The 12,181-nt window shown below is 41.2% G+C and overlaps 1 protein-coding gene across 4 annotated transcripts in view; it reads left to right on the top strand.

The window, feature by feature from the left end:
- Positions 1 to 12,181, top strand: part of zranb3 (zinc finger, RAN-binding domain containing 3) — a 56,581-nt gene that overhangs the window by 39,174 nt on the left and 5,226 nt on the right. For 3 of the 4 annotated variants that reach the window (XM_011606164.2, XM_011606167.2, XM_011606165.2), the window contains exons 16-18: positions 6,004 to 6,108; positions 7,716 to 7,858; positions 11,047 to 11,181. In XM_011606164.2, the coding sequence (XP_011604466.1) occupies positions 6,004 to 6,108; positions 7,716 to 7,858; positions 11,047 to 11,181 (383 nt within the window). The remainder of the gene's footprint in view (positions 1 to 6,003; positions 6,109 to 7,715; positions 7,859 to 11,046; positions 11,182 to 12,181) is intronic. The other variant, XM_029840072.1, reaches the window with a different exon arrangement.

Raw genomic sequence — 12,181 nt, 5'->3', positions numbered from 1 at the left:
GTTGTTGCGTTCTCCAGTCCTTGGATTATTTCCTTGGTTGATATCATGTCAAATGCTGGTGCACTTCAGGGTATTCCATTTTAAACGTCTTTCTGCAGTCATTTCTATGTGCTGTAGTGAAAACATCCTGTAAACTTTTAACTGTCTGAAAAAAGGAAGTCTTACTTTCTAAATGAAAATCAGATGTGTCTGATGTCATAAGTTTCTTTTCTGGTCTCAAGGCAATAAGAAAGTAAAACTGAAAAAAGCATATTGAGTCTTGATACATTCTGTGTTCCTTAGCAGCATGTTCCTGTCATCTTTGGCTATAGTGAGAACAAAACATAATAATTAATTCCATTTTTCAGCAGAAATATACTGCAGATCAAGAGCTACAAATAGAAATAGAGTTAAAGTATTAAAAACGTGCAGCACTTTGACACCTAGCCAATTAACAAAACAGAACTGGTGTGTGAAATCATTAAGAATGTCAAAGATTATGAAGCTTTTTCAGATCGCAAAAGATGCAGGTTATTCCAATTAGAAGTTAAGTTTTAATAAACTTTGATATCATAAAAACATGTTTTAAGATGTTATGACACTTCAAAAAAAGGAAGGTCATTACTGCAAAACCCCAATGTTGATTCCGTGCTGTGTTATCAAGTGCGATTGAGATTGATTGAGGCTTTGTTGTAAAAACCAGAGAAAGAAAAGCTCACCAAATCCAAACATATTGTCTGACTCAACCCAAATTAAAGGTTTAGGAATTACCGGAGGATTACCAATACGATTTAAAAACCAGCTACTCATCTCTCAGACGTCTGTCAACCTTTTCTTTTATTAAGCACCATCCTCCTTTATCAGTGTGCAAGCAGGGGAGGCTAACACATATGCTGTGTCTGAAATCACACACTTGTTCCTGTTCAATACTCACTACACGGGGGGCTGGCTTGAGTGAACTACTTGGCACACTCACTGATAAGATGGAAGTCTACACATACCAGATCGATGGCAGCGCTGGTCGAATAATTAGATTTTTTTTTCTACTGATGCTCACTTTTTGTTTGGTTGTTGATGTACTAATATGTCAACCTTTAATTATCAATGAATTGTGTCATGTCTAGCTTCTAGCGTGTGTCTGGAAAGGAAGATGCTGTATATTGCTTGGTAATTTGGCCACTATTTTATATTTTCTAATGCATTATGGGACACAGTGAGAGCACGATGCTGGGAACAGTGATCCTCACGTAACAATCCAACATCCCTACAAAATGGCGTACACACTATGTTAACTGCACTATATAGGTATGGCAGGGGTTTTGGACACAGCCTGATATACAGTTGTATAAAGTGTTTTTATAGGTTTTTATTCATTTTAAATCGATTTTTACAAATATTGACTTATTGACTTTTCTTTGGAATTGCTAAAATGACATTATAGTTAGGTTAGCTGTTGGATTTAGCTTGAGGTAACTTTCTAAAGTGTGTTTCACATTCAATATTATTATGAAATATGACAGCTCAAAAAAGCTGTTTGTTTTCATGCACATTTCCTGTATATTGTTCGGCAAACCCCAAGATCAGGATAAAAAACTGGAGCTTGCATCACCTAGAAACACTGACATTATATAAAGACTATGGGAGGCTGAGACCACAGTAGCAGGGGATGACAATAGCCACCCCCTCAAAGGAATAAATGACTTTTCCTGCAATTGATGAGAGTCTCTGCTGGGTTGTTTTCATCACTCCTCTTTTTAATTAAGGAAAAAGATGTCGCATTTGAACAGTTCAGTTGTGATGGTGCATTTTTGGAAGGACATATCCTGATCTGCTATGTATTTAAGACAGTGTCATATATATTGTCTCATGTTTTTCACAGCTGACGGCTGGATGAGTATGTGCCATCCAACCCTAACTGCACTGTTCAGCGGAGAACTAAAGATGAATCTGGGGAAAACGCTTTCGAACAGAAACCTATTTTTGTATTTATTGCGGTCGTGGGATCTATTCCCACTGAATGATGTGTGCAGAGGCTTCCCAAAAGTCAAAAGGTTGGACAAGGTTCAAGGCAGGAGTAACAACTCATATTTCTTCTACAACCTTGATGGATGGAAAGTCATTTTCATTCTGCAGTGGTGCTTTGTTTTGCAACCCCCCCCCCTTCCCCAATTCAATATTGTGAAGCAAAAGTGTACCTACTGGATTTCTGAGGCAAAACCTAGGAAGAAAAGATTGAACCTAATTTGGTTTGTTTTTTGCTACAAAATACACTTGTAAATAATGAAAAATATTAGCAATCAGTTGCGTCAAGTTAAACAGAGTCGAATAAACCCATCGCTGTGGTCAATCATGAATCTGAAGACATTCTCTGACCAGCAATGATTGGCTCTCTGTCGAAGATCTGAGATGGCAACAAATAAAGCCTCCGTGTTGCTCTTGTCATTGAACACTTGTAGTTCTGCACCCGTGCAGCCCGAGATAATGCGGACTTTAACCTCCCTCTGATTATTCTCATGTGCATTCCCTGCACTCCTCTTGGGGGGCCCTTGCCAACAGACCTTTGCATTGATCGGACCGTGGTACTTAACAGCCTTTTGTTTCATTCATGAGGAATGAGATTCCTCTTCTAACAAATGTATGATTAGAAACAGGGGTTTTACACAGGATCCCAGTACTGAACTGAGACACCAATGCAATATCGCCCTGACAACAATAGACAAGTCACGTATACGCACCGTGGAGTCGATAAGCTGCTGATATAAACATCCCCTGCTGTTGTTTAAATGGAAAAGTATAGAAATTTGGCTGGAATGCTCTCATATCAGGGTAATCCTAGCTCCTCTGTGCTGAAGAAGACGTGTCACTGGGGTTTGGGGGGAAATATTATGAGGATGGATTTTTTTTTTCTTTTCTACACATAATATAGTTGTATTCCAAGATTCACTCTTCCTGCTCCAAGGAGGGTGACTGAGATTTTGGCATCAACAGCGGCAGATGGGTTGAGTTTACCGTGACAGGGTGATTCAGCGATGCATTCTGTGCATGGCGAAAAGCTCCTTAGACTTTGTGTTTTTCATCTTGAGCTGGCATTACTTGAAAATGTGAATGATATCAACTAAAAACCATTATCATCTGACTAAAGTTTTCATATAGTTTAAGGTAGATCTAAAACTTTGAACTGTTTGTTTACCATTATTTAAACCGCTGTTAACGTTGCCATTGTGTCTTAACACAATGATAGCTAACAAAGGAGCACTTAAATTTAAAAAATGCATCACATTTTTAAATGTGCGGTTGTAGAGGCATAAATATCAGAGGGAGGAATGCAAAGTCTCATTCATGGCTAATTTGGCATTTGGGAGTAATTCGTCCAAAGTCTGTTCAGATGCTTTCGTTTGTTTAATGTTATTTCTTTTTCAGGAATACATAGATTTTTTTTAAATGATTTTTTTAATGTCTGGTTTGTTTTGATAGTAAACATCAGGAAGCTTGATGATTTTATGATGATACACCTGTGAGGTCATGTATATTCCATTAGGGCGTGTTTATGGAATCACTGAGCTTGGTGCCATTGTTCATGCTCCTCTTTTTCCTTTAAATTCCATGTGTCACTTGTGCTAGAGCCTGTAAATATCTGCAAATGTATGACACGTGCTTGAAAACCAGACATCTTCACATCTTATAGGCAATTTTCCAGCAATTGTTGCTATACTCGTACAGAGTCAATATGATATGCAAAATTTACCTCACACACACACACACACACACACACACGCACACGCACACACACACACACACACTCACACACACACACACACACACACAGTTATATTGTTTATGATGTCAAAGCACAACATGCTCCACCGTTTCCCTTGTACCTCAGACTCTCTGTGATATTTATTTAGTCATAACCTAGATAAACATGTGAGCAAGTGGAAGGTACCACACAAGAAATGGGGTGATTTATATGTTTAAATATTCAAAGTTCTGTCAGCTTCCTGTGAGTATTAACCCTTGCGCTATCTCCTTGATCCCATCTTCTAGCTTTATTTTCCAGCAGTCATTTTGCTAGGCTTTATGTTGCCATTTTGGAATTGTTTAGCTTTTGGTCAAAATAATGTTTAAGACTGCTATTTTAGTAAGGGTAGCACAAACTCATAGATTGTCTTTAAATTGTTTTAATGAAGCAGTTATACATATAGAAATGTTCTTTACCATGTTGGGCTTTTCCTTTTGTTTGAATAGCTGATATATCCCAACTGTAATGGTGTGATTATTCATAATCACATGAGAGTACCCAATCTGTTTTTAAATTATGCTTTATAATCCTCATTGTCTTTACTACCAATGCATGCATACCATCACAAGAGAAGCCTTAGCTTCAAAGCAACATGCATACATTTGAATACAGAGAAAATAAATGAGATCAGTTAATGAGCTCCTTGTTTAACAGAAGAATTACCATGACAACCAATTAAGATTAAAGTTTGGTCAAATGATGGAACTTTAATGTAATTAGATTCAAGCACTGCAACCTTGCTGTTAAATGAAAATACACTGTGTAACAATATAGCTGCAGACAATGCAGCTAATTGCATGCAAATGAGTAAGTGGTCTGTAACAGGTAATTGGAATGTTTTAATTTAGTTACTTGACAGAAAAAACACATCATCAGTGATTCCTACAGGTGCATCAATTAAATCACATGAACAATACTAATGCTTGGCCAACTTTAGCATTTTCCCTTTTGCTACATTTTCCTTTTTTTTTTTTTTTAATCATTCAGTTTGGTTACCAGTATATTTAATTTTTTCATAAAGAAACTCAGAACCTCACAACCTCTCATCTTAGTGCAAGGTGACATTCTTTACCTGACATCAACAAGCAACAATAACGAGCAGCTCTGCCTCATGACTGCTGGAAGCCATCTCTGCGTGTCTGTCAGTGAGGGTACGAGGATATATTCACTGGGTATATTCACCACCATGTACCTTTTGTAATGCTGTGGGCAGGTTTAAATTACACATGCTGTGGAGCCTGTGCACAGGTGACACACTACTATTCCTGGGGATTCTTCTTTGTCCTCCTGGCATTTTGCACCACAGGTGCAGCTGTTAGTCAGGCTAAGGAGGGCCGACATCCTGGCTGGTTGTTGCATGTTCAGCATGGAGCCATGTGCTAATGAAGGGGCTTGTGCCTGATGATAGGTGTGTCCTCTTTGCACCGGGAGAGCAAATGTGAATTTAGACATTCGGTGAAAATAAAATGAACCCAGCAGTTTCAACTTTTGTAGCAAAGATAAGATTAACTGACTCTACTGCTGTTTCTAACAAGAGATTACAAAGATGACCTTTTCTGCTACATTGATAGTGTGTGTGTGTGTGTGTGTGTGTGTGTGTGTGTGTTTTCTTTTTATATCATCACTGAGGTTTGCCGTCCCTCTTGAGGTTGTATCTATAAAAACAGCAGATTCACTGGAAAGAGCATTGGTTCCGGACATGTGTGTGGCTGGATTTCTGCTTTGGTTACCCCAGTTACTCAACAATAAGTCCCACATTTCACCAACTGCCTTGGCAGAATGAGTCAGTCAGACACTCCAGACCGCTAAAGCCACTTTGCTTTACAGTTCTATGACTGCTGTTTAGCACATCTTTCATACTAACACAGTGACACGAGTTCACCGGGCTGTTGGGAATTTACAGCAGCCATTTTGGTGAGAAACGGTGATTATTCTTGGTGTTCTCAATGAGTGTTGTCGTTAAAGGTTTGGCAAGTGAAACCAAAGGTCTGTACTTTGATTCATATCACAGTGTCCTTGAGCGAGATGATGAAGGTCAAATTACTCCCTTTGCTGGTATCTGATTGCGTGAGATTGGTTAACGATCCAGATTTATTGATTATGAGTGTTTACCTGCAATTTCATGTCATAGATCTTGTGAATGGAGGCCATTTATAGCTCTGTTAGTGTTGTAGAAATAACAGCAGTTGTAAATCATTTTGCTGTGTCTACTTTTTCTCTGTCAGGACGGCGCTCCATTGAGTTTGAGCTTCATCCCTCTGGACATCAAACTAACCAACTGGGATGACCTGCCCAAGGCCTTCAGCGGGCGCAAGGAAAATCGAATACAGGTCTGCCCTTCCTGCCAGGCCGAGTGTCTGTTTGCCTGTTCATTTGATCTGGAGTGCTCACAATAGGGAGATTTAGAGACACTAAACTGTACGTCTTTGCAGTTTTTGGAGCTGACGGAAAAGTTCTGTATTAGCTCTTGGATGTAGTTAGAAGTTTTTCCAGCTGGTGTGCCCATTGGGTGCTTTAATTTTAGAGTGAGATAATTTAGTTTGATATGGCAGTCGGTAGGGCTATCTTCCCAATTTTACTGGCCCGATGAAGTTTCAGCAGATATTGTGTGTTACGGCCATGACACTGCTGATCATGAGGAGGGAAGAGAACTGGGAGCCCGACTGATAACAGGAATGTGGACACCCTCTTCCACCATGGCAAGGACTGAATGGAGGAGGTGGTTAGGTGGGTGATGGAGAGGGGAAATAAGAGGAGGCAGTCAAGGCGTTTGAGCAGGAAAGGAGATGAGCAAAAGGAAAGGAGGCTTTATGAGGGTTGTTAAAGAAGACAGATGATCACCTCCAACTACACCCACGTGCCGACCCACTAATACGTCACGCAGTTTGATGCAGCGGCAGCTGGGCTGCTGACAGACGCCCTACCTGTCACGTTGTTTATGGTAGGTGCTAAAATGAATTGCGTGAGTTGCATCCATCCTCTAACCCATCATTTATGCCCAGTTACGCTCAAGATGTCCATTGAAATCAATAGCAAGAGGCCATGTGGGCTGGAAAATCATTTCTCTTTCTGCATTTCACAAATTCAGTTTGTTCTCCAGAGTTATTACCACCAGTCAAAATTTCGATTGCCTCAATACTGAAAATAAAATATTGAAACATTAATAATTGATAATAACTTCATCCACGTGAAATTAAGTGATCTGGTTGGTCCATTTTTACTTGGCAAGTCATATTCTATGATCATATCCTGTCTTTAAGAATGAAATATTTCAGGATTCAGATTGAGGAAACTTTATTGAGCCACGTGGGACAATTATTTTCCCTGTGAGGAAATTTAATATAAATTTCAGTTAAAAAAAAAGAAGAAAAAAGCTGTTGTTGCTCTAGTTGTTGAGTCTTTAAAATCAATTTAATCTTCATTTTCTCTGTTGTGTTTTTCCTGATGATCATCCGCTGCTATGTAAATTCACAAAATGGTGGATTCACCAAATATTGAGTGAGGCTCTCTAAAACACATAGCGAATTCTGTTTTAACATAAATATTGTGGGCCATTGGGGGGGACACTCCCAAGCGTAATCTATGGAAGTAAATTGCCCATTTGGTGCTTGATGTCCTGTTTGTTATTTTGCCAGAGAATCTTCTTTGAATCCTTCACTTGGCAGAAAATATATACAGCTTACCCCATGTCTGATGAAGTGTGTGTGTGTGTGTGTGTGTGTGCGTGCGTGTGTGCATGTGTGTGTGTGTGAGTGAGAGAATTGGAATTGTTATTTATCCAGCTTCATTTCTGAACTGATAGGCTAAAATAAGTTTTTCTCTTAAAGAGGAGTCAATATCTCTCCTCCCTCAACTGCTGTGATGAAGATGAAAGCTTCAGTGGTTTGGGTTTCTTCCTTGAACTGAATATGAAGTGTGGTGTCTTGTCCTCACTCAGGTGCTGAGGTTTGTTCAGGAGTGGTGCAGCCTGTCAGCCATGAAGCAGAAGCTCCTCCGACGCAGTGGCCTCCTGTTCCACAGTCCCATACTTGGACTGCAGCAGCAGGCCGCTGCCCAGCGCTCCCAGTCCAGTACCAAGAGGTCAGAGAATGCCTGGAAATATGGCTGACTTTAATAAATTCTCACACCAAATACTGTAAATACTAACTTCAAATTATTGGTATATTGGCCAGTCTCTTGGCCGAGACAATTGAAGACGGCTAGTAAGCCACAACTAGCTCTGGCGCTTCGACTCGTAGCCCCCAGAAAGCAGTTGGAAATTAATTATTGTGCCGTGTAAATGAAAAGTTAAACAAAGGCTACGTTTATGAAAATCAATGTAAAGTGTTTTTACGATTAAACAAATATGAACAGCGCACTGTACCTGCAGCAAGCCACCAAACAAGCTGGATAAATATTTCATGAATCAATCCCCCACATTATGTTAGCCACCGTGGAGAATCCACACATTGTCAATATTAACTGCACCAGTCATCCTGGGAGGCTGTGGCCATGTGGCCTTCCTTCCTCGGCCTGCGCGTCTGGGTCGAATATCAAAGGGTGTCAGCTGAGGCGAAAGAAAATGATGCGATGAACACTGCATGCGTCCATATGTGTTTTTGAAAAACAAGCATTGTTGCTGGCACACTAATTACAGTTGGCGTGGATAGAGGCAGGGAGACTTAGCCAATTATAGGGTACACCCTGGGTGTGTGTGTGTGTGTTTGTGTGTCTGTGTAAAACGGAGTGTTTCGCAACTGGGGAGCGTGTAGGGGTGCATGAACCTAATCAAGGTGTAAGTAGGAGGCAATTGGCCCAGCTTGATTTGATACCTGTTTGATTTATTCACTAATCAGAACCAATCAAGCTCCAGCTTCGGCGCAGTGGGGCGAACACGGATCGACTTCCCAGCACAGAGATGCTCAGTTTTCAACTGCCTCAAACTTAATGCACTTTGCTGGCGCTTCCAACACTGTAGCTGTTGTGTGTCATGAGCCATTCATAGTGATTTACAGTCATTTTAGACGAGCTGAGAGAATTGCAATCAAGTAAGCGGCCTTCCAAAGTCAGGATCATTGCTGAAATGAGTGCCACGGGCTGTAAATGCTGGATTCTTTCAGCATCACTAAAAAGTAAAAATGTTTTTTTTAAAGAACATAAAATTGCATTTAAATAAAAAAACATTCACACCCTTCCTACATTTTCAGTAACATGACATGAGAGCAGATGGCCATGAGGGGTTTATAAGTTAGTTTGGAAAAGTTCAGTCTTGGGTTCATTTCCAATGTTCTGTTGCAGTGGGTCACTCATCAGTAGAACCAACAGTGTGTTTCTGACTGACTGAATGGACTGAACAGTCAGTCAAAGCAGGTTCAGCCGGGCTGGATCAAATTCCCTTTGTTAGATTGGTTTTATATGGCCATATCGGAGGGTCTCCTCCCCAGAGCTGACCAGGTTGGTGCAGCAAGCTAGTCTGTGCAGGCTAGTTGTTCTTGGTCTACAGGCCTGTTGTTAGTCACCACTGACCTGCAGCAGCTCTCCTGCAGTCATGCATCCCGGGAATACCAGGAATCCATGTGTGTTCCAAGAAAAGCACAGGTGCGACTCCCTCATCTCTGAAACAGCCGAGCACCGGTCACGCCCACACGAGGGGACGCATCACAAGCTATGGCTTCTTTCTTGTAGCTCGTTGAAATGGCGATTTGTTGCGTCGGAATTTAAATGAGGTGGAGCAGTTGGTAAAGTTTTCCATGTATCCGCACACTCACTCAAAGTGCCTGTGAGCTTAAACTTTGTGATAGGTTTGCTTTCTCGTCAAATAGGCACACATGAAAGATTTTAAATTCCACATTCTTCTTACCTGACTTTGTGGCCACCCTATCGAACGGCTTCATTTGTGAAAGAGACCCGCTGAAACATTTGGCCTAGTGGCCAAAACCAAGCAATGCAAAATATAGTCGCAGTCTTTATCTGAGAATTTCTCTCCAAACACCAGACTGAAGAAAGAGATTCAAATCACATGGAGACACGTTCCGACTGTGCCAGCAGTGCAGTTGGACCCGGGTTTAGCGTAAGGTGTCTCGTTTCATCCAGCTTCTGTGCTGGGACTCTTTGAAGCAGAGGAAGTTGGTGTGTTTGATGGAGACTTACCTTCTTCCTCATCTTCCTTCAGCTTCCACAGGAACGTCTGCTCTTTGATGCCTCTCCTTCCTCCACTTTCTGCCTCCTGTCAACCGTCTTTCCTTTATTTTTCCCCCCGCCGCCCTCCCAAAATAAGTATTCTGTCCATATGGAGGTAGTGCAAAAGCATACCAACATATTCATGTAGCTCCAAGAGAAAAAAATAAGAAACAACATAATCTTAAAATATTTAATAATGCACATTTAAAACTCATACAAACCAAAATCAAGACACGGGCTTTTAGATCAGTGCTAGTTGCTTTCCCATTTCCACACATGCAAACATCCATTCTACCAAAATCCCACTGAGCCCAACACTCCAGCAGCTTGAGGGCTGGTGTTGGGTCGCTGCCTGGCCTCTAACCTGCAGCCAAGCAAAGAGAAAGGAGAAGTGGTGTGCAGGGACAATTTAAAGGTTGTACTGTCCCTCCGATGAAAGTCTTCATGGACCCCCGGGGACTTTTAGTGGTCGGTCGCTCACAAAACCACAGCAAATTTGCCCCTGATTTTCCTCCTCAAACCGTAATGTTCCAGGTCATTTTAATCCCAACCAAATTGGCATGTAGTCTTTTATGCAATCTCTGATGTGCACACATATCTGTATTACACAGGTCAGGTCATAAAAGCAGTATTGCTCAGATGGATTAGATTAGATGATTGACGATGCCTGTGTAGAAATTGGATTGCTGCGGCTGCAATAGTAATGGGATTCGGCAGGGGGAGAGGACAACAACAAATATAAGCACTCACAAATAGAATCAAAAATAAATGAAAGTGAGGATTTGTGCTTTTAAGCACAGTTTGGTGCCAAGAAAAAAAGCATAAAGCAGCATCTGCCTTTACAGAGGCGGTGCAGAGTTTCTCAGATGTGTGGGTGATGGTGTGTGTTACTCCTCTGTGGGTGTGTGTGTCCCAGGATTACTGAAGTTGCTTCAGCATCATCAAATTTCCCATCCCAGCCGACTCTGATGCTGCCCAGAGACTTTAGGAATCTCGTTGAAAAGACTCCCCCGTACTCTGCATGTGAATCAGATCGTGCCATCTGGTCGTATAAGCAGTTCCTGTAGCCATTCACAGTTCACACATTCAGATTAAACCAACGTCCACAGGTATCTCAGTAAGGCCGAGGTGGCCCAGGCCTCGCTGAGTAAGGCCCAGCAGGAGGGAGGCAGCGTCCGATTGGTCACCAAGGAACCGTTTTCCCCACAGAGGTCGGCTGCTGCTTCACCACCTGCGTCACACAGGTGAGTTCAAAGCTATGACACTTTTTTGTTGCTCCTTTTTAAAACCAAATTAGGTATAGTCGTGTTTATTCCTCCTGAAGATAAGGTTTCTCGATCTATATACCATCTTGTGTCATAACATGGATTTCCTCTTCTGGATTTGGTGTATTTGCCTTTTTCTTCCTTCAGCTGTTTCCATGGAGATGCATATTTGCCTTGTGGGGGACTCACAAAGGCCCGCAGAGTGTGTTGGTACAGTAAATATAGACTCTAATACAATCTACTGGGTGAGGTACATTGGCCAGTTCACTGCAGGAGGGAGTATCACTATGGAAACATGCAGCAAACATGGTTCTAGCTGCTGTTCAATATGCAGCAACTGGTGATTCATGCAGAGTGCCAGTGATGGACCATTAGCTCTATTTTTTGTGTGTCCAGGATTTGTCTCTTAACAAAGAAACACGTTTGTTTTTATTTTTTTTGTTTTAAAAGACAATATAAAATTAATACTAATAACAAAATCATGCTTGTGCGGTAACAGTCATGCTAATAGCGTGCAAAGACTTAATCAAAGCTTGCTTATCGCTTTTTGAAGGTGTTCCCCCATCAAATCTAAAGTCCACTCAGAGGCATTTTACTATTTCACTTGTCCATTTTAACCTTAATAAGGCAGCTTTTATTGATGAGCTCTTACTCCTCCGACAGAACCAGTGCAGTTCAGCTAAAGTTGCTCCATTTCCAGACACCTTCCTCAGGTCAGGTCAATCCAAAGCTTCCACCCTGGCTTTATTTAGTCATTCTTTCTTCATTTCTGATCACCTCAGCCTCATTTGTTTTAGCTGGAACACCAGAACAATCTCCCAAACAAGCTTGTGCTTTTTAGAAATGACTGGACGTCTGTATGGTCTGTCAAGTTAGGCTGACCTTTACTGGTGCATAAAATCTATCACTGAAGATTGGATATTCCTGCTATTCTCTGCCGAACAGTGAACCAAATACGAATCTTACTTAGAAATGCATT

The sequence above is a fragment of the Takifugu rubripes genome, chromosome 8 (assembly GCF_901000725.2).
Source record: "Takifugu rubripes chromosome 8, fTakRub1.2, whole genome shotgun sequence".
NCBI classification, from domain to species: Eukaryota; Metazoa; Chordata; class Actinopteri; order Tetraodontiformes; family Tetraodontidae; genus Takifugu; species Takifugu rubripes.
This window is presented reverse-complemented; position numbering and strand designations above follow the sequence as displayed.